The sequence below is a fragment of the Chamaea fasciata genome, unplaced genomic scaffold, assembly GCF_029207755.1.
Source record: "Chamaea fasciata isolate MVZ Bird 193981 ecotype frontalis unplaced genomic scaffold, bChaFas1.0.hap1 SCAF_2, whole genome shotgun sequence".
Taxonomy (NCBI): domain Eukaryota; kingdom Metazoa; phylum Chordata; class Aves; order Passeriformes; family Sylviidae; genus Chamaea; species Chamaea fasciata.
The window spans coordinates 50,046,260-50,069,481 of NW_027094087.1; the positions used below are offsets into that span (position 1 = coordinate 50,046,260).

At 40.5% G+C, this 23,222-nt stretch overlaps 1 protein-coding gene across 4 annotated transcripts in view; it reads right to left on the minus strand.

Moving 5' to 3' along the window:
- DCLK1 (doublecortin like kinase 1) overlaps positions 1-15,612 on the minus strand; it is a 229,875-nt gene extending 214,263 nt beyond the window's left edge. For all 4 annotated transcript variants that reach the window (XM_066176006.1, XM_066176007.1, XM_066176008.1 and 1 more), the window contains exons 1-3: positions 15,377-15,612; positions 11,970-12,358; positions 2,264-2,610 (exon numbers count right to left, since the gene is read on the minus strand). In XM_066176006.1, the coding sequence (XP_066032103.1) occupies positions 2,264-2,610; positions 11,970-12,345 (723 nt within the window). In that variant the 5' untranslated portion in view covers positions 12,346-12,358; positions 15,377-15,612. The remainder of the gene's footprint in view (positions 1-2,263; positions 2,611-11,969; positions 12,359-15,376) is intronic.
- Between the last annotated feature and the right edge of the window lie 7,610 nt (positions 15,613-23,222).

A 23,222-nucleotide genomic window follows, 5' to 3' on the forward strand; every position in this document is an offset into this window, starting at 1 on the left:
GCCTAGCAGCACAGGAAATCAATGACTTCCACACTCAGGGCTGAGCAACAGGCTGCTCCTGCTGAGCACGGAGTCATTCATTTCCCTTCCTGCCAGCAAAGCTGCTCTGAACATGCAGACAGCAAAGTCTCTGTTACACCTGCAGGACACACACAACCCCTTCCTCTAAACCCTGACCTCACCAGGAGGGTTTGACAGTGAGCTAAACAATTCCACATGTACATCCAAAAGGGGAATGAGTGTGGAGATGGCAGTCTCTTGGGAGAGCTTCTGGACACGAGGGTTTCAGGCTACAAGGTAGGTAACAAAAATACCACTGATTTAAGCTCCAGTCAAAGCTCATGAGTTGACAAAGGATTCAACTGAACTATGCCAACATAAGGGCCAAAAAAATCTCGTCATCCCTTTTGTCCCAGTAGTAGGATAATACTAGGTAATTTCAGGAATTAGAGTTCCAAAAGAGGTGTAAAGTGTTTCTTTTTGGTTTGTTCTAAGCACAATCATTAAAGGGGAGTTTTCAATACAAAAAGATAAAAACGAGCACACTATCCAGGAGGCAACTTTGGCATCCCTTCAGGCAGCACTTCTTCAGAGCTAAACCACCAGTTTATTTACATATAAAATACAAAGCATATGCATTCCTTTTTTTCTGAGAGGGTTTGCAGGAATCGGAATAATCATTCAAGATCTTCCGTCAATGTCATAGCAGAGACCATCACTGACCTCTGCAGCTTTAAAATCTCAACTCCTTCCTCAAGTTTACTAGTCTAAGTGCTCCCTGGAAGATGAGACAAGGTAAGGAAGAACAGGAGTTGACAATTTCCCCCGACACACGCTTCACCTTTGCTGCAGACAAAAAGAATTTCACATCCACATTTTCCTCCAGGTCAAAGTTCCCAATAAAGTCACAGTAAGGAGATCATTACAGGCACGTACACAGTCACCAACAACTGCACTACTGTGTGTAACTGGTGTCAGAGGTTACTGATACAAAACAGCAGATGGAAGGGATATCTGGTCAAGCCAGATTTGGCCCTGATTTGAACCAATGTTCTAAATAAGCAGCTTGTCCCTTAAACAGCCCTCTCTGAGATCAGAGAGTATTGCTGTAGCTGTTTCCAGAGCCTGCACATCAGCCCCAGTAACTGCAGATATGTTAGGACATCACTAGACCATGCTGAGCATTTATTTACCTGTATCAGGCAGATTTGGCAGCATCTCACAATACCAACACTGTTTGCTGCATACCTGTGAATCATTGAACCAAGAATCTGCAAAAACACAGCTACATTACAGCAGAAATATCATGGTCTCTAGCAGCTTCTAGCTTCTCAGGGAGACTTCTTCAGTTTAATAAGTTACATCTGTAAATGCAAATATCTGCCTTATTTCTCTAGAGTCACCATTGCTCTAAATCAATTCAGGTCACGCTGAAATTAGCCTTGCCCTTCAGCAGGTTAAGAACTTCTCCCATTTTGCTATAATTAATAGATGTCCATAGAAAAATTATAAATAAAGTGGAAGACAAAAAAGAAGTAGGATTAATCTGTAGTATTTTTTTGTGTCCCTCTATCCCCAAGTTCAATAAGAAGCCTCTCAAAAATCTCATTCTGCTGCAATTTAATAAGTCAGCAAAAAAGAGACACTGCTTGAAGGTATTTCACAGAAGAAATAACATGTAACCTACAAGAGACTCCTCAATAAATGCGAGCACCACACATAATCCTACCTGTATTCCTGCAATAGGGAAAAAAGCTCATTCATTTTCTAAGCTTGCACCTTCTTCATTGTCCATTTTAGGTGCAATAAGATTCACCATTTAGTCACTCTGGAGAGCAGTAGGTCTGCATTTATCATGGTGAAATGTGTCCTCACTGTTTGTTCTTACATTGTATGGAAAGCCAAGTACAATGACTCATATAACTGCTGCAAGAAAAAGCTGAAACAAGTTAACAGAATGAGCTTCTCTTAAGTGACATCCTTCATCCTACGCTTCCGGCGTGCAGAGCCAAAACCTCATCACACTTTCACCCGAACAGATTTAGAGCTATTATTTATCATAAATGGCAAAACCATGGAGTTCCATCAACACTTCATGATGTTCCTGAGCTGCTCACAGATCTCAAGCACACAAGAAGCAGTAGAAGGTCTGGCTGTATGTTCTAGAGCAAACAGAACTCTTTTCTACTAATGTTTTGTTCCTTTCCTTTTAGAAAATTATGTTTTGCTTCATGCTGTGAATGGTCATCATGAAAACTCTTACCTGTTTTCCATCTAGTGTGTACAAGCGTTTAACCACCCCTGAATCCAGCTTGATGGCATCGGTTATGTCAGTGAGAACCTGTTCAAAGGAATGTGCTGTCTTCTTGTTGAGCAGAATCCGCACTGCCTTCCGTGGCTTCACTCCACTCCTGATGATAGTGACCAGTTTGGGCCTAATGAAATCCTTGTTCTCTTTTGTATCTGGAGTACCTCCTTTAGCAGTGGCAAGAGATGGCACTGAACGAGAAGTAGAAGTTGTCTTAACATTCACTGACCAGTTTGGGTTTACATTCTTTGTGTACTCCAGCTTCTTGAAGGGTTCTATGGAGCCACATACATAACTTTCCCCTGTGGAAACAAAAGCAAAAGTCCAGCAAGTCAGATTGGAGAGGGAAGGAAAAAAGAAAAATGCAGGAAAATACAAAATCAAATCCTTCTCAAATTATTAAATATTATTCTAATCATTTTTGACATACATAAATATTGCTGCATAAATATTGATCTCTTCCCTTGGCAGATGCTACTGACTACAAAATAAGTGATCTTTTAAAGATCACTCTTCAGCTAACTGTTCAAGAAATGCTGTTATCAAAATCCTTGAAAGCAGCAGTTTTCTTATCAGAAAAAGCTCTTTGCAGTGGGGATCACTGCTGTCAGTAAACACAGTAAACAGTGTTTGTATTTCACCAGCTGCCCAGCTCCAGCACATTATCACAGTACTCCCCCAGCCTTCATGCTTAAGTAGCCCACTCCTAAAAAAAGAGCAAATACTTCAGAGGAAATACTATGAAACATTACCAAAAAATATAGGCTACAATTTACTTTTTATAAAAAGGTGGATGAAAGTGTCATGGAAATTTGTTAACATTTGATTTTTTTAAAGCTTTAGGCATCATAAACCCAGGATACGTATAGACAAGAAACCTCCCTGTATTATTTACTGACTAAATATATAATATGTGGGGAAATGAAGACAAAGAATATCAATTACAGGCTTCTCATCACAACAAATTTACCATACTTAAAAGAAAAATAGTGGCTATTAGTTCCTTTTTCTATTGGAGCATTATCTACAGTCAAATATTTTTGCAAATACCACAGCAACACAACTTCAGGGGAACTATAAATCAGCCAGAAAACCCAGCACCCTCTAGATTAGCACCTGAATCCAGTCCAGCTGAAGGTGTAAGGGGCACCTGCTTGGGTGCTCCCAAACTCTCCCTTGAGCTTGACTCTGTGGCTGAGCTGGAAGTAGCACTGGATGGGTTGGATCAGCTCAGTGATCTGACTGAACATACCAAAGACACCACTAATTTTGCAACATCAAACTGATCCAATTCATCCTCTGTCTGGGGAAAAACAAACACGCCAAAAAAACACAAAAATAAAAAACCTCAAAGAAACCAATATTGGATCCAGCAAGACCACACCTTCTGGCAGCCAGCAGGTAAATCACAAATAATGCAAGATCCTTTCCTGAACACCACTACAGAGACATCGGAGATGTTTTAGTTCTTTTGGGTTCAAGAGTTCTCTGTATGCTAACAGCACAGAGACCTTCATGTCAGAAATTAAGCCCAGGGTAACAAAACCAGAACAAAACTCAGTGATGCACCTCCTGTACCAAAAAACATGTAAGAACCAAAGATATCCCTAAGGAAAGAAGACTCAAAGTTCAATCATTAAAAGAAAAATAAGTATTAAAAATTTACTCCTGAACAGAAATTTTAAGTTTTCAAGGCACCCAACCCAATCCCACAAATATTACAGCACACAAGGAATGCAGGCAAAATACACAGTCACCACATTTAGAAATGGGAATACTGGGATTGAGTCTTGGATAAAGGTAGGCTCTTCCTTTTAGCAACTGCATATTTACAAGATAGATAGATCTGTATATGGTAACATCAGAATTGAAAAGCTCAGCTACAGTAATGAGTGGTCAAACAGTGCAGGTTCTCTTTTATCCACGTCCCTGTCCAATTGTTCCAGCACTAGCTACTCACTCAGTTACTGCCAGGTCAGAATGCAATCACAGAACCACATTCACAAAATTAGCAAGTTTTAAGGGAAAAAAAAGAAATCCTGCTATGAATAAGACTGCTCTCAATAGAATAAATACTTCTATAAAACAATTGCAGAAGTCTCTTTTCTAAATTTTTGAGCAAAATTTATTCTTGTCTACACTTGTTTGCTCTAAGATGTAAAATCCACCAGCAACCCCTTTTTTTTTTTTTGTGGGGATATGAATCTGGATTTTCAGGTTCAATCCTCTTAGGGAAATTGTTCACTTCAGTTGCATAAAATAACGTTTATTTAAAATCAAGTCTTCAAATTAAAACTCACTTCTCAAAGGGTAGGCTCATAAATAAATGTCGATACGCAGTGTACTCAGAAGATTTACATTTAGTTTATTAGGAACTCTTTTGGTTACCCTTCTTGAAAGGACAGTGTTCCACATGATTTTTAATATCAGCTACATTTAAAGGTCAGATGGATTCCTTGTAGCATTTAGCTGCACATCAGATCTTCATTACAAAACTGAATTTGTATGAATGATCATTTAAAAAGGAACAATAGAATCACTGAAGGTTTGGCATTGTTTGAACATAAGCATTTTTGCCCTTTCCTCATTGTACCATATTACATCAATAAAATATTTACACCAAGATAATTTTTTCCCCTCAAGAGGCTCATATTTAGCTACAGAACACCTTGGGGGTGGAGCATCCAAGGCCTTCTAAGATGAAATATCTTTAGTAAGAACTATTTCATATAGGTTCACAGAAATACAGATACTTCTTCCATAATGTTGCCATTTAAAACTATTCTAGATGTTAGCCAGACTGCAATTTCCATGCATGCTGGTCCGAAGGGTCAGGCCTGTAAGGATATAAACCTTTAGCACCTCTGGTGTTTGTATGCAGAGGAAATATCAAAGACAAGGACAAAAGGTCTTCACCTAGATTTTCATTCTTTCTTTTTCACCAGCACCTTCAGGAGAGAAGACTGTAAAGAAGTTTCACAAGGGGCATGACTTAAAAGTTCAATAAATCCATCTCCTGCTTTAGCTGTTGGTTCCGCATCATCAGCTTTGAGTAATTGGCAGCTGGAAGAAGAAAGTAAAATGCTCCAGACACTAGATTCCTAAGAGAACAAGTGTTGAGAAGGATTCTTTGAAGAAACTGAATTAAGCAAAGGCTACAGACAACACAGCCTATTTAAAAGTGTCAATTTGATTGCAGCTCCCCAGGAGAGGGGAAGAAGTGTTTCACAGAGCAGTCAGCCCTCACTAATGGAATTTTGACTCTTGATTACAGTATCAATAGCCATTAGGAAAAGAAAAGGGGGAACACCCAGCTGCTTTGGGAGATCGGACATGTAGGAAAAAAAAGCGATTACTGCACCTTAGAAAGTATCCCTTTCCTGAGAGCTTCTTCACAGCTACAGCGCAAGTGAAACACACACAACTGGAACCTTTCAGAAAAGATGCACAGCACTTTTTGGTCAGTTTCAAACCACTAACCGTACAATTTAATTTGTATAAATGGTCAACACTTCAGGAAATACCACGTGGAACAATAAAAACAATCTTAGCATTGAGAAATTAATCAGAAAGCTAACCATGTAGAAGGGCAGATCCCAAAACATTGTTTATGCTTCAAAAAAAAAAAAAAGAGAGAGAGAGAGAAAAGAACCTACTACCTGCAGTTACACATCTGTCAAAATTCAATGCAACTGACCTATTAGAGACATGTAACACTGAAGGATAGTTCTTATAGGTCATGATAGAATTTCAAGACATGCAACACTTATTAAATATTTTTAAAAATAATATCTGTGTGTACAAATGGTTGCTAGGGAGACATTGAATCACTGCACATAAGTACTGGAGCTTTCCTGATGCGAGTGTCTCCCTGTTTTCCACATTAGTATTAGCAGTCAGTTTGTTTTCTTCACATTGCTGATATTCTCCCTATAAGAACAAGCAAGGCATCGTCTCTTAAAAGCCATTTTTTGTGTTGCTTCTCTAGGCTTAAGGTGACTTGGCCTAAAACAACTTAATGAGGAAGCCAGTTGATCTTAGAGAAGGAAGAGAGAACCGGTTTGAATCACACAAGCAGAGAGGGAACATCAAACCCTCTTTGTGGAGGTCAGGACTTGCCAATTTATGGAAAACAGTGTTGATTCCTTGGAGTACAATATGAAGAACGTACATAAAGTTAATTTATTGATTAGCAGTGATTTATTGCAGTCCATTTCCCCAGCAGATAGGGCAAGAAATATGTTAATAGGATGGGAAAGGGAGAGCACACCCAGCACTCCATGCCTAGGCAAATCTGCCTTTCTTCACTTCTATCCTTCGGCTTTATACATACAAAAGGCAGAATTCTCAATCTCTCAGGGGAAGACAAAGAATTCTGACTGTGCCTCACCACACAGAGGAGATTGCAAAAGGAAGATGACCTGAATCAAATAAATTACTGATACTTGATAGTTCCCAAATGTATTAGTTAATAGAACAATAACCTACTTTAACTACATTGCTGCTGCCTTGTCTTTCTGCAGGGTCTCAAAAAATGCAACACTGCAAAAGAGATGGAGCATCTACAGGAAATAAATCTGACCTACACATGTTCACCTAGCAATCAGATGCACCAGAAACTTTAAATCAGATCTTCTCTGACCTTTGAAAGGACTTCTTTCACAAGCTTTCTTTCTTCTCAGCTCAGACTAAAAAGTTCTTTTTTTCCTCATCAAAAACCAAATAAAAATACTTCCTCTTCCTCTGCCCCCTCAAATTTCTGCAATCTTGTTACAAGATAGACACCGTGCATACTTTAAAAAAACCCATCAAAAATAATGTAAAGCACCTAGAATAAGAAACCACATGGACTTCCAAGAAGCTGTTAAGCAAGACACAAAGATAATCAACTGGCTAATGGATGAACAAAATATTCAAATAAACAGTGCCAGAAAAACCCTCTACTATTTTATGCAACAGGATCATTCAGCTGTTTGTTTATTAAACAATATAAGGATTGCAGCCATTTCTGCCACAGGATTCAGTCCAAGTTTCCCTAAATTTGATAGCCCTGGATCAAGTCCATAGTAAATATCCAGTGTAAATTTAATCCTACAAACAAATGTCCACATAGATTCAGCTCTACAAACATTTAAACAGATACTTCACTATTATTATTTTGATAGCACATTACACATGCATTTGAATCTTTCCAGCCCATCAATTCCCAGCTGCTGAGGTAGGCATGATCTAAAAGAAAGAAGCCATTAGCTCTTGAAAGCATCAGAGACCACGTCAATCAACTCCTACAGTCTGGCCTGGCTGGGCCCCTCACCAACAACACCTGAGTGGTTGGCAGAGTCAAGGCGGCAGCAAGAATACTGGGAAGGAGAGGGAGAAGCTGAGGTACGAGACATGAGGTGACAGTAGGCGTAGCAAGACCTATATACAAAATATACATATACAAGCCAGGGACACTTGCAGCCCACCACTTGAGGAAAGACATTGGCTTTTGAACCCACCACAGGCAGGCAGTTTCTCTGCTGCTCTGAGCACAAACTGCCTGCCTCCATCACGGGAGCCTTCCCGCAATCCTCATATGACCCAGCATCTCCCCTGCCCTGCAGCGAGGTTCACATCTCCCAAGTGCTTTCAGCTGGTTACAGCTATTACTGGATTTTAAAGCTGGTATATCTGCATCCTTTCAAACTGCTCCTCCAACAAGGTTTGCAGCTCTGAGGTAATCCCCGAGAGGCATTCATTTTTCTTTTCCAGATTATTCCTTAAAACTGTTTTTGCCATTATGCCTGCACAAAACATGCTCACACAGATACAAGTCTTTAGAATCGTTTGGCAGTGCACCCAATATTGACATGTGACAAAATTGTTTGCCAGTATGCTCTCAGCCTTGTGGTCTGGGGTTTTCAGTTTGTTTTTGACTGACAGGTCTCGGCTGCAGGGTTAACTTTGTTGTAGGTATTGTAGAAACCTAAAACAATCAATTCTGATTCATACCCAAGACTCTGAGGTAGTATTACAATAAAAATTAATGAGAAAGGGATGCAGTTCTGGCTATGGATTGATCTGTGGTCGTTGTTCCACACGGCAGAACCCCAGGAGTAAAAACTGTAAATATTCTTCGTTTCAGAGTTACCTTGCAATGTTCTTGGTTATTTTGGGAGTAAGATCCCTCCACCTTCAGCTTTAAGGATGGTACAGTTTTGGAGAAGCAAAGCCCATTCATGAAACTTCCTTTACAACTAAAAAATTTAGTCTTCAAGAGCAACTTCATCTTTATTGTTTCCACATGCTTTGATTGCATGTCATGCCAAGGAAATAAATAAAGTCATGTCTCATTCAGAATCCACTCTTTAAACATATGAGGGTCCTAACATCAGGGCTGACAAAAAGAAGGAACCTGAATCCATTGTATTGTTTCCTTCGTGTAGGGTGACAGAAGTTACAGACCATGTGAAACTTTTTACAACAGTACGTACCCCTTGTTATCAAATTCCAATCTCACATGCTTAAGTCTTAAGAGAAACAAAAAACAACCAAACAAAAGGATGGGGTCAAAGAAAAGAAACTCAAAACAAAAAACCAAAATCAATCAAGCGACAGAACCCACAGAACCCCCGTGGCCCAGGGAAGCCATTACTTTCAAATAGAGAGACAACATGTCCATGCATTTCAGACTAATCTACAGCACCAGCATACAGCCATGCCAGCTCTGAACTGTATGCAGAATGAAACTAAATATAACTGAAGCAAAACAGTCCCAAAGGAAAAAGACTGTAAAAGAGCTATCTTTCATGCATTTCTGTGTATTTAGCTCTGGGATGAAAGACAGTGGCTGCTGTCTCATTACCCCCAAGAGCCTCTCTGTCTATATGTATCACATGAGAAGGTAAGAGTACAGGAACTTCCTCACAGGCATAAAGGCAAAAAACCACTCCAAAAATCAAGGCTTTATAAATTTGCTTTATATTGCAACCACCAAATCAGTGCCCCCCCCCCCCCGTCACATAAAATCATAACAGTCTCAAAAAATTAATTAGTGAATTCACACAGGAAGGGAATAGTCTCACCATGAAGAAAGCAATGCTTCATATTTCAGTAGTTGGAGCACAAATGTCATTTGGCAAGAGGCAAAAATCAAGTGATTTTCCAGCTATTTAAACACAAAGCACAGCTTCAAGCTAATTAATGCTGTACCAGACGAGCCAAACTAATAAATTTGTATAGTAAAGAGTGGAAGGGGCTTATGCAAAAAACCACCATTGAGCTAAAAATATATGAACCTGTGCACCACTGTGAAGTTCTGTGAGTGAAACAATCTACCCTGCAGTTTTATACAAATAAACAGAAGTTCCTTTTCAGATAGAATGAGGATGTAGCTCTCTTCTTCCACACAAAGACTGACTTCTGTAAATCCCACAGTCTTAATGGGACAAGAAAACAAGACTGTCCTCCTTGAACTGTACCAGGAAGGGAAGATGTATTCATTGAAAGGGTAAGGAATAAAGTCCCACAGGACGAAAAGAAATCCCAAATGCCTTCTTTAAAATAAGTCTTGGCTCTTGCACTGTCATTCATTTTGACTGACTGATTAATAACTGGTATTATTCTTCACTAGGATGCCAAAATAAAGCAATCTTACAGGTTGCTGGATTTATTTCTGAATTCAGTTCTTTATTTTCCAGACTGGTTCTGACTGGCTGCAAAAGGACTGTGCAAATCAACATAAACATCAATGAAACTTGCTTCTTGTTGAGCATACCAATCAAATAAGCAAAGGCACAAAGATTGCTTTTAAACAGACGTTGGTTAATATTGGTCTTTCCTCCCAGAAATTGATTTTCTCTAGCAATTAAATACTGTCCTGACAAATATAGTTTTAACTACACCCTGAAATTGATACCATTGCTCCTATGACCAGTTTCCTTTCCATTTCACTACATCTCTGGTCCTAACCCCTAAACCTGTTACTTAGACAGACCATCCCGCCTCTTCAATTTTCTTTCTGAAGCATCTTCATGTTGACCCCTACTTTCCTTTTTACACAAGGAAGATTATCAAGAACACCAGGTTCTCAATAGTTAAAAACTGGCTGAACACCTGTTATGTAAAGCTGTGCTCTTCTTTCAGGAGCCACATTTGGCATTACCCTTTTATTCTTCTCTCTCCATATTAGCCTTCTTCTGATCATCTCAATACATCCTGATACTGCAAGTTCTCTCACCTGGTGCGAAAAATGAAAATCGCATAGAAATTACAATCTCTGTTACAACTCTAAATTGGCTGTCTGGTGGCAATCTATCCATTCTTTACTGGTTTGTCCATGGCACACTGGGGCCAGGGGTAGGATGGAAGCAAAAATGAATTAATTTTCCACCTTTATTTTCTTGGAACACAATCAAGTTCCTGCATTTAAACTTCACAGGTAAGAAATACTCTTCATTTGTGGCCTCATGATAGTCAATGCCTTAATATTCTGCACATTCTGATGTTTTACACTAGACACACACTGCAGTCCAGAAGCACTTGATGTTGGAAAAGCTACTTTAGCTATTTGTAAAACTTCTGAAAAGTTCTATTAATTTTTTAAGTTTAATCTTAAAATTGATTAATGCTGACAGCTTCTTTTGGCAATAGGACTATCACTGAAGGAGTGATAAATTTGTTCTCAATGGGCAAATTAATGACTGGCACATCTGACATTTGACAGCGACCAAGAATTGTCAGTTCTGACCAAATCACTGGTGATGGTTTATACTGCAGTACATGTGCCTTAGTTACAGACAACGTAAGATCTCTACAACTACCTACCCAAAAGGAGGTTGTAGCAAGGTGTGTGTTAGTCCTCTCCTCACAAGTAACAAGAAATAAGACAAAAGGAAAGGCCTCAAGTAGTGCCAGAGCAGGTTTAGATTGGGTATTAGGAAAAATTTCTTCATGTAAAGGGATGTCAAGTACTGGAACAGGCCGTCCCTGTAGGTTTTTAAGATGCGCAGGTGTGACACTTAGGAACATAATTTAGCGGTGGCCTTGGCAGTTCTGGATTAAGGGTTGGACTCAATGATGTAAGAGGTTTTTTTCAACCTTACCAGTACTATGACTGGGGGAAAGGGATATGCTACAGAGGAAAAAAGCTTACAATCTACCCCCAGCTGAATCACAGCTACAATATTAGTCTTTTAACAGGTTGCCAACATTTACGCCACTCAATGAGAGGCTAGTATTTTACTTAAGGCATATTTACCTGTAGAGAAGAGATAGAGCTCTTCTCTAGGCTTCACAGACTTAAAAAACCAAAAACATGTGAACTGAATTTCACATAGGTTTCATTAGCACCAGAGACCTTTTGAAGTTTAACAGACTAAACTCTCATTGGTACTTGACCTTACATCTTTATGAATAAAAGAATTAGATGCAATCTTCAGGATCTTGGACTATAAATATTATGTTGAAAGGAAAAGGTTAGACATGTTCAACAAGAAGGAAATAAGTAGCAAGGCAACAATATTTCAAGGTGCCGTTTAAGATATTCACAATTCTATTCAGACCATTGAAAATCCTTCCTTTATCAATAAGAATACCATTACCTCCTTTTGAAAGACTTAACAGATTAGACAAAGGCTGAGTCAAACTTAATTTTACTCCTCCAGATCTTACTGCTCACCTTCTACTAGCTGGTCCAAGGAGGAAATCTTCTTGGAGCCATCAATTGTGTAGATTGTTCTCACTCCCTGGGGCAGGTTCACATTGTCAGACAGAGTTCGGGTCAGGTCAGCCAGGAGAGCTTCAAAGGACCTAAAGCGGTCAGGGGAGATGGCATATACAATCCCTTTGAAATACCGGTCTCCATTGCGATAGAAACGAACCTTCTTGGCTTTCTTCTCAGAGCTCAGGGTCTGTAGAGTGCGGGTTCGGTAAAAGCTGCAGTGGGCACTGTGAGTAGGGCTGGGTAAACCATTCACCCGGGACCCTCTGCCATACCGCTGCGCTTTATCACGCTCATCAAAATGCTCCAGCTCCATATCTCTCCCAAGGGACATCTTGAAGTTCAACCTAAGGAATGCACAAAAGGAGAGAAAAAGCCTAAGAAACTTAGAAGTTTTAAGGGAGCTCAGTTTAAGACTTCCTGCTCTATACCTTGTTCTTACAGAGGACTGCTTTCTAGGAGAAAAAATGTTTGAATAAAACCATGCTCCATTCACACGTCATTTCACACATAAGCCTCTTGCCTTGCTGTAAGAACTACATTTAAGTTAGACATCATAACAACATCACTCATGAACCCAAATGCTAACGATATGCAAACACTGAGAGGTGTTTGTTCAAATTCAGTATGTCGGAAAATGAGGTGACTGAGTTGACCTACTGGAAAAAAGGAACAAATGAATCAGCTTTCTACTTTTTCTCATGTTCTATTCAGGTGCTATTTGAGTCTCATCTACCTTCTAAACCATTTGCCCCCACCAGACTCTTGGTTCCAATTGTGATCTCAAGAGGTGTTGTTTCAGAAGGGCTGCCAGTTGCCAACAACTAACCAATTAAGAAATTTTCAGAGGAATAGATGTGGCAGACTGGCAATGAGAATCAGGACTATCACACACAGTGGGTCAAAACCAATGTTAAAAACTACCTGCATATTTCAACCACTGGTTTCCTCACAGCCTAAGCTTTGTAATAAATTACTTCAGTTGTCCTTGTGCAAATGCTTTACACAGTCTGAACCAACAGAAGAGCCCAAATGGCACGGAATTTAAAAATATATATATATATTAGAGGGAGACAGTGTTTTTCAATTAACAGGTTACTTCAGTGCTCTATGTCTTGCAAGATCTATTATCAATATCCTAAGCCTAATAGTCCAACTGACGAAGCTTCTTTTTCCGTCACCAAAGGACTGAGAAAATCAGTGTCATTGAACAAACTGGCAATTGGCATCTCCCATGTTTGACAGTGAGACACACCAGTCAGCCCTGACCAAAACAATCCCAGTTGATCAATACAGTTTACATAAACAGAAGTTCACATGTTTTGAAATGAAATCAAGGAGGCAAGTACTTCTCTTCTGTTTTGACAACTAACACAAGACTAAGTAATACAAAGTGCACATTAATCTTCACAAACAGAAGACACAAAAATACAAAAAGAATAGAATGGTCAAAAGATCATTAGGTTCAAAATATATTCATTTTAATTTAGGAGCCACCTAGATTTGCAGTTGTCTGCAGAATAGTAAAGCACTGTAAGTTTATTTATAGCACAGATACATAGACCTAATTTAGAAGTGGGCTCTCTCATTGATTTCCAATAAAAAGACAAAAACCAGCAAGCACTCGCTTTTGTTTCAACCACTCATAATGATGTGACCACTAAGAAAAGAGATGTATTCAAACCAGCTGTAGAACAGTGGGAGGAAATAGAGAAAAACTTACAGATGCTCTATGGCTCACAGAGGTTTGTACTAAACCAATGATTATACAGCTGGACTCTGATGCTGCAAAGCTGTAGGTGATGTGCTCAGCAACTTCTCAGACCAGTCCCTGTGCTGGACTAGCACAAGCACCTAAGGCAAATGTGGGGCCCTAGTGGAAATTATTTACCCTACTTTGGTTACAGCACGCAACTGACTTTGTTACACAGACACAGGATCATGTGCTTATGTATAAATGCAGGCTTTATACGTCTAAATCCTTTAAAAGTACCTACACATAGTACAGTGTATTTGTGTGTGTTTTCTTATATATAGAAGAAAAAGACTAAGGTATGCTTTTCCCATGCACATGACATCCCACTTCAATGAAATGTACAAGAACATTTGCTGTGGCAATTCACTGATGCTTCTCTATAGGTTAAATATAAAATATAGCTTAGTGGCCACATCTTAGGGTTGAGAACACACCACCACTGCTTCCACATTAAAAAAATTTTGTCGGTTATTTTGATTCTCATCCAATTCTAATGAGAACCTGTTATTCAGATTTAAACAATCCCAGAGTGCACAATTCAGAAACTGTATCTCTGAAGCAATTCCTGTGCCAAGAAAAATGGATTTTTCTTAGGTTTCCTGTTATCTTTGCTTAAACCATATAAAATACACCCTTCCCCCCACCCCCCACCCCCAAAAAAAAAAGTTTAGACAAACATATACTCTTTCAGCTTTATTAATTTTGGATGAGGGGAGGAAGAAGTGCGAGTCACTGTCCTTTCTTCCACACGTTTATGCTTTTATCAATAATGTCTGTAATTCCCAACTACGTCCTTAAAACCGAAATAGAGCTCCCCTTTAGCTCCACCGTCCTGGTATGTATAGAAAAGCGTATTTAAACCACAAGGTCAGACCAGACAAAGAAATCCTAATGAATTTGATGTTACAGTTCGTGTGTAAAAATATATAGTCTTACACTGGCAGATATGGAAAAACGAACAGACACGCCCCTGAAAAAACACCATGCCAACACTTCACACCCTAACATCTGTTAAAGAATTATTTATAATACAGGTGTGGGTGAGCATTTCCACGCGTGAAAAAACCATACATGCTGATTTTAAAAAAAAACAAACCAAAAAAAAACCTCACCACGCCGCGATGTGACCGGGACCCAGCGCAGATCACAGGGCGACCAAGCAGCAGGATGACCACTAGTCACCGGGGGAGGGCGGCGGGTTTGGTGAGGGAACACGGATACATGCGGCAGCGGGCTCACGAAAAGATGGGGTTTACTCTGCTGGGGTAGGGGAACCGTGTGCGAGACACCCCCATTCCTCTGGGGATGGCACCAGGCACCTCAGCCCCCCGCGGGCTGCGCGGCGCGACCCGCAGGGTGCCCGACCCGCGGGGCGCCCGGGGCAGCGCCGCACCCGCTCCCCGGGGCGGGAACGCGCTCCCGCAGCCCGGCACTCTCTCCGCACTCGCTCCGCACCCGCGGAGCCACCCCCAGCGCCCGGCGGGGCCGCCGCCCCACACAATGGGTACAGGTGCATCGCTCCGCGCCGCGCCCGCCGACCGCGCCCCGGCGGCCCCGCACGCCGCAGCCCCCACGCAGGACAAGGCACGGCCCCGGTCCCGGCGCTTACCTGTTCTCCGCAGCCTGGCGGGCACCTCCTCACTCAGACCTGCCGGCCGGGCGCGGAGGGAAGGCGGCGGCTCGGAATGGGAAGCGGCCAAAGAGCGGCGGCTCCCGCCCTCCCCCCGCGACCACCCGGCTGTAGGCGCAGTAGTTGCCGCAGAAAGCGGCTCTGCTGCCTTTGTTACGCCTCCCCTGGCTGTAGCGCGCTGCTGGGGAGCCCGGGCTGCAGCTGCTTCGCCTTTCTTCTGCTGCTGCCGGTTGCAGTGATTTGCATTAGCCCGGCCCTCATTGAAATGCGGCTCTTCACACCAGCCTCTCCCAGGCGCTCTCCAGAGGGCGGCGCCGCCGCCGCTGTCTCCCCCGCTCTCCCTCCCGTTGCGGGCCCGCTCTTCCATCGGCGCTGCGGGAATGCCGCCGCCGGGGCCGCTCCGGGCAAGGCGCCCTCCCCGCGCCGGGTACCAGCCCAGCCCTGCGAGACCGTCGGGCACCATCCCGGCGGGATCTTCCCCCGCGGGGCACATCCCGGCCGCGCCGCGGGTCGCTGCCCGCCCGGCGCCTCCCTCCGCCCCGGGCAGCCCCGGCCGCTGAGACGTGCTCGATCCAGGGCTGCCCGGGTCAGAGCTGTGCCTGGCTGGGGGGGCATCTGGCCCGAGTCCGAAAAACGCCTTGGGAAGGAATTTTAGCAAATGTGTATGTTGGCATTTCCAGGAGGTTCGCCTGGGCACGAAGTACTGAAATCCCACCGCGTCCCCAAAACCCCACGGTTTGGGTGCTGAAGATGAGATTGATGTGGAATTTACGTATTAAAAGCAGTGGAGCCATGCTCAGTTAGCCATGCTCACACCACTCAGTTACAGCTGATCTTGGATAATTTCCATAGATGCTACAGTTTTTTGACTGAAATTTCTCAGAGCATGTATTTGGCCAAAGGCATCTCCAGCTTCACCTGACTGAGTCACTCATGTAAACACCTGAGCCCATCAGGTCTTGGAGCATGTTTGCTAAGATACATGTTGCATGTTTGCAACCTCCACCCAAATATTCAGCCATACTTGATGCTTTCTCCTCACAGGCTTGTTATTCTTCATTTTAATATAAACATTGCAGTGGTGACATCCCTCTCGAGGTGAAGGGACTGGTTTCCTCTTCTTTGTGCAGCAAAGACTTCAGCCCTCTTCTGCTTGTCAGGTAAACAGCCTATGGTCCAGGGGGACAAGAAAGGGATGAAAACACAGTCTGTCCCTTCTGTTGGAGCTGCTCCACTTTAAAAGAATTAAAAATGCATTAGATCAGAGAGAGGGAATCAGTCTGTAACCTCGTGGTTATGGCACTCATTTGGGAAGGACAAAAGATGGCTTTGTGTGTCTGTATTACAGACAATTTATGTGTTTTATATCCATAATTCCAGAGACAATCAGTGGAGCAGGGACTTAAGCCCAGGGCACCCTGCTCCCTTTGATAGACCTTTAATCAGAATAGAGGCTCCTGTTTAATCTGTCTGAAGGCAAACCAAGCCTTCCCTCCGCAAAATTGTAAGAGGCTCGAAAGAAGAAGGGGATGGAGCACTCCCTTTCTTTTCTTTTCCCCTAGAGAAGTCCACATGTAGGCTCTCAGGGGACAGGAGATTCCCTAAAGGAGAAAAATGAATTGTTACCCTGTCTTCATCATCCTGGAGGAAGTTTTTTTATCACTAAAGAACAGAGCAGACAGGAGTCTTCTGGCTACACACCTTTCCTTAGGCTTTGAAAGAGACACGAGCACCTGAAACCTTCAGAAAAACCTCTGCTCAAAGAAGTAATAGTATTAAAATATCCGAACATCAATAAGAGTCAGAATTCAATTGTGTCCTCAGCACACTCTTACCACCTAGCTTAGTTTTTGTGGATCTTGTTCTAAGGCACTTAATTCTTCCCCTATGGACAATGAGGTGCAGAGTCACTTTACCATAAAGACTGTTGGTTTTCAAGTGCAGGTTCCTAAAAAATGAGCACATCCACATTGAGTATTTCACCAGCTTTATTAGTCTGTTGGGCTTGAAAATGTCTTTGTCTGTGCTTAGACTAAACATATATCAGTGATATTGGTAACTTTTTTATACTTGGTGGGAGAATGGAAACTCACATTAAAAGAATTCTGGTAGTCTTACAACAAAACTTTATTCTTTAAGTCACTTCTTTTGTAGGTCAACAATCAAATAAAATATTCATGACAGTCTTAAATGATAAGAAAAAAACAGGCAATCACAAAGATTAGAGATGGGAAATACCATTACGGTCCTGAAAAAGGAGTGTTCTTTAACATCTTCAGTGCTGTTTTGCTCAGTTCATTTTAAATGTCTCATTTAAATGTCTTGGGGCTTCTGCTCCCCAAAGGAGACGTCCCTTTAAAGTTGAATTCCTCCAGTGATAAAGATTTTTTTTCTGATCATCAGGTTAATGGAAGTTTCTTATGTTTCAGCTCATTACTTTAGCTATAGTGCCCTGTATTCACGTACATAATTTATTTCTCCCGTTGGTGTTTACATCTCTCTGACATGTATTATTAACATCTAGCCTTAGTGTTCAAAATATTTCACAGATGTTCAAGAAACCTTCACTCTGACTATATTAAAAAAGGTCAAAAGAAAAGAATACAGTATAAATCAAAGCAAAAGTATAAAGCCAGTAGGAAAGTATCTTTTAAAATGTGTTGTTTTGTTCAATTGAAGTTTTGTGTCTAACATGAAGACACAACACAATAGTATTGTCTGTTTGTCAAGCATTCTTACCATCCTTTTATTTTTAAAGCACTTTAAAATATGCTTTACCTTTCTTTCTTGTGCTTGTTCTCAATTTGAATTAAAACAATGCAATTCCAAAAAGAAGCAAAGCCTCAACAGTTATAGAATCATATTGTTTTCCTAACAGAAAATTGTCTTTCCTTGTTGGACAGACTTTGAAATATTGTGTATTTCAAAGATCCCTGTAAATGCATCTTCAAAAACCAGAGTACAGTCACTTCACTTTGGATAAAATAAGTAACTTTGACTTCTCATCTCTGTTAATGTTGATCGAGTTTCTCAGGTCTAAGAGTCTTCCAACAGTTTCAACTTTTCTGAATGTCTGTAATTTTTGAGCACCTTTGTCAAAGTAGAACTGGAAACAGTTATGTCACCACCCAACACTCCTGTATCTGAAGGCTGTACCAAATGCCTTGGAACATTGTTCTGGGAGCTTCTCTTTAGTTGGCTAACCACTGTGACCCCTAAATCCTTTTCAGAGTCACCACTTTCCAGGACAGAGTCTCCAGTCTTCTAAACGTGACCTACATTCTTTGTTCCTGCTGAATGACCTTGCATTCAGCCGTCTCAAAAAGCACGTTCAAATGATCCTGGCTCACTAAAGGATGTCAATTTCCCTACAGAAAAACTGTTTTTCCTTTGCATTATTTAGTGCTTTATGCATTTCATGTCATCTGAAAATTTCACCATTAATGTTGTTAAATATTTCTTCAGATCACTCAAAAATTTATGCGGTGGCCCAGCCTTTTCTGAAACGCGGGGCTCAATCCCCCACGGCAGCGGTGTCAAGGGTGTGTTTACAGCTCACTCCACTCCTCGTCAGAGAGGCACTCAGCTCTCAGGATGCCACGCCAGGCCAAGGGAACTGGTGCTAACGCCGCCGCATATGACCAGCTCAGCAAACAGCCCGTGCCAGCTCCCAGCAGGGATCTGAGCAACTGGAGCGGCACCAGCCAGCTGGGCACTGCAGAGCCGTGCGCCGGCCTGGGATGGGCCGGGCTGCCAGTCCTGGCATCAGCCACAGGGCGGGAAAAACTCACTTGTGAGAAACAGCAGAACTCTACAAATTCCTCGGGAATTACCCAAAGGACGGTGGTTAGCTGTTTATACTTGCATTAGGAGATCCGGTGTTTAGCCATTTCACAATTAATTATTACGTGTTGCCCCGGTTTTGTGCAATGCTAGTCACTTAATTAGGTTGATATACTGCTGTATGTCTGTTGCTTCACAGAAGCGTATGTCAGTGCAGTCATCCTCAACAATCGTATCCAACAATTTCACCCAGAAAGCTGCCCAATTTGACATGCTCACTAATTGTCACATTGTCACTAATTACACAAGCATTTTTGGTATCGATTACATCAAATATCAGGATTCCATTTGTTTTACCCACTAGTGATTCCAGCACAGTTAGAATTATAAAATCAAAGTCGTACTTTTTATGTTGTCCAGATGTAACCCTGGCTTTATCCGTGTTTTTATTACATCCTTAACATCCTAGAATTTCTTCAATAGCAACACTAATTGTTCAGGCAGATCAGTAATAGTTTCTTTTTAAACTACTCTTCTACTAAAAATTATTCCCATATTATTTTAGGCAAAAATATATGGCATTCATGACTGGGATGGAATCATCTTATGAAGAAATATTAGTTGAATATTTCTGTCTCTTTTGCATTTTATTGAGAATTTCACCTGTTTCCTTCTAATAACAGCCCTACAATTTTGCTAGGATTAATTTTTTCAAAAGTATTTTATTTTTTAAAAATTCCTATTTCTCCTTAGTGTTTCTGGTTGTAAAATTTTTCACTGATAATTTCTCATATGTTTGTTGTTGCTACTTCACTTGCCACAGACTTACAACAATGGGCAAAAGAAAAGTTTTTGCTAGATTATTTGTCCTTCTGTATTTCTCTTAATTGAGGCTGTGTTTTAAAGAAGACAATAATCTCTCTAACTGCGCAACTGGATTTTTGAATCTGGTAAAATCATTCACTGTTACGGACTTTCTTCCTCATTTGTTTTCTTATAAGTGACTTCTCCAAGAAATTAATCTTTTTAAACTGCAGACCAGAAGTTAATTCTCTTTACACAGAGCAGATATAATTACATGCTGATCATTGGACATAACATTCTTAAAGTTATTCCTACATCTTTGTCCACTGGAAAGCTGGTCAATTTTAAAGGGAACACATTCAGTATTGGAAAGTTATCTTATTTTACTTTCTGATGTTCCATGAATGCTTTAACTATGTCAAAAAAAGACCTTCACATGGCTTGTCAGACTTATGTCTCTTTTTTTTTTTCTTTCAGGTATTATTATTTCAGGTATGAGTAAGAACATGTTAAAGAGCCGTTTTCCTGATTTGATTTGCCTATATTGGTTACAAGAATTAAACCTAAAGCCCTGTCTTTTGGGTTTAAAAATTACAAATGAACTTTCCGTGTGGCTGGTCAAATCCTACCTGTAAAATAACTCTACCCTCCTCCAAATATTCTTCATCATCATGTAGTATAGAAAGATATAAATTTGGGTAAACTCTTCTTATAATTTTTCTGCTTTCCAGGTTGCCAAGAAGCTGAATTCTGTAGTGTAGGGTCTGACTTTTTGCTTGTCTTTGGTTTGAACCAGTTAAATGGAATTGATATTCATTTCTGACTGGTAACCTTTAGCAGAAACAATTTAAATAATTTAGAATATGTGTGTTAACAATAACCTCAGCCCAATCTCAGTGGTATTCATATGCTCTAGGCTGAAAATTGCAGGACTGTCTTTTTCATTTGGAGAGGCAGCTGGAATGTTTTATGAATATAAATGCACAAACTGGTTTGTTGTTTGTTTTGTTTTTTTTTTTAATGACCTAAGAACAGCATATGTGGTAGATTTTTTTAACCAGCATTTTAAAAATAAGTTAGAGGGGTTAGGGTTGGAATACAATTTTTACAAACATTACTTTTAAAAAGGAGCTGCTTTCCAAAATAATTTAGAGTGTGAAAATCTTCACCAACTATTGGCACTTTTGAAGTAAAGCCCCAAATAATATATTTTTGCCAAGTGGGTCTTGTCAATCAGAAGAGGCCTGGAATATCACAGTAGCTCAGGCAGGATTTTATGAGGAGAGGGAGGGATGGACGTAAGCTCATCCTCAGGTAAATAATCAGCTAGTGTGTGTTCCAAGTCCCTAAGGGATGTGCAAGGGACAGAGACAGGAAACACCAGGGAAAACCTCAGGTCATTCAAAGAGGAGAAGTGAAGTGGGAAGATTTTAGTGTCACAGGCAGTGTCTTGGATTTTCGCTGCATAGGAACAGTTTTTTCACCTTCTAGATATAAATTTTGTGGCGCACTGGCTATGCAAGGTTGTCGAGCAGGGTCTGCTGGGCTCCACAGTTCCTGTTACAACTGCGTCAGATCCTTTGGGCATTTTTCTGAGGGAGAATTTGGAACCATCCTCTCTGACAGTCCATTCCCAGGTTAGAGGTGTAAGGTAAAGCTGTTGCTGTAACAACTGCAGCCCCTTACATTGTCTACACTGATAGTCCTTCCACTCAACCACCCTAGGACAAGGAGCTGCAGCAGGTAGAACTAATTCCATTGTGTTTGATTAAAGATTTATCTATGGTATTGCTGAAAATAAAATTCTGATTAATTTAGAGGAGATTCAACCCTCAATCTATCAGGGTAATCTCAGAGATTTCAGCCTAACTGTCTAATACCATCAGTGCATGCATAAATAGTAAGTATTATTTTAAGATGCTGAGCAGGAAACAATTTTGTTTCCAAATTATTTAAAACATAAGGCCTAGAGAAATGCTCTTTAATAATATCTCTGGTGACGCTAATTTGGCTATTCTTAGCTACCGTAAGGTTGGGTACTGCTGTAAGATTCATCAGGTAAAAGACAAACAAAATGATCACAGATATCAATCCTAAATATTGCTAAAAACACCTAAGGCAATATAGAGACACTAAAAGTTTTGTGTCTGACGGAGCAGACTGTTTTAATTAGCAGTGTCTTAATGGAGTAATTGTGACTCTTGTGGTGACATGGTTTAAGGTAATATCAGATCAAAGTATAATATTTCACAGACATCATAGATTGTGTCAGGGATGCACAGACAACTAGATCAGCATACAAAGAGGAAAAAGAATAAAAGTTGGAGACTCTCTGAGAGAAACTAAATAGCCAGTAAATGGAGAAGGCAAATAAATGTAGCTGACAGTCTTCTCATCTTCCCCCAGAGAAAGAACTTAAATTCCTAAAACTGGACTCAGACTTTAGAAACCTAAATAAAAATTGAAATCTGACCAACATGCTACTCTTCTGGATGATTCCAGGCACCTCCAGTTCTACTGCACCAAACCAGAATTAGCCCAAAATTTGTCAAAAACTTGACCTTGAAAAGACTTCAGGCAGTCTAAAAGACAATGATCTGGGATCATCAAATTAGGTATCTTTAAGAGTTGCTATTTTAGAATTACTTGTTAAAAAATGTAAGGCAAAAGCTCTGGGCTGGCATAGATTGATGTTTTCTGTAATTTTAAAACTCTGTGGATTGTCAGCTCAGTCCTTTGATAATAAATAGAGCCATTGTAATCTATAGGGTAACCATTTTTTGTGAGAGGAAATTAATGAGGTCTAGAAGAGAATAGGGTAGCTGCCCAATAACTCTTTTTCTGATTGTCCATGCGTGTAGTTACATTTTAAAGGTTTGGGTGCGGTCAGTGTGAAATAAATTCACATGTAGCTTTACAGAAAAATTTTGATAAAAAGATGCTGTTACCATTAATGGCCATAAAGAAGTCAAAGAAAAATCTTAAGATTACATTCAAATCACTGTTGATAGAAAAGAAATTGGTATTAAGTTAATCCACATGCTCTTAGATAGTAACAAAGCAAAATCTAATTTGCCATGAAAGGGAAATTCAGTGTCCTCTGTTTTGAAGAGCTAATTAATTTTGCTTTAGTATACAGAAATTTAGTGTAAAATATCTCTTGAAAATTTATGAGAAAGGCTGTTTTACATAAACAGAATTATACCTCATTAAAGCTTTAAAGAACCATAACTCATGC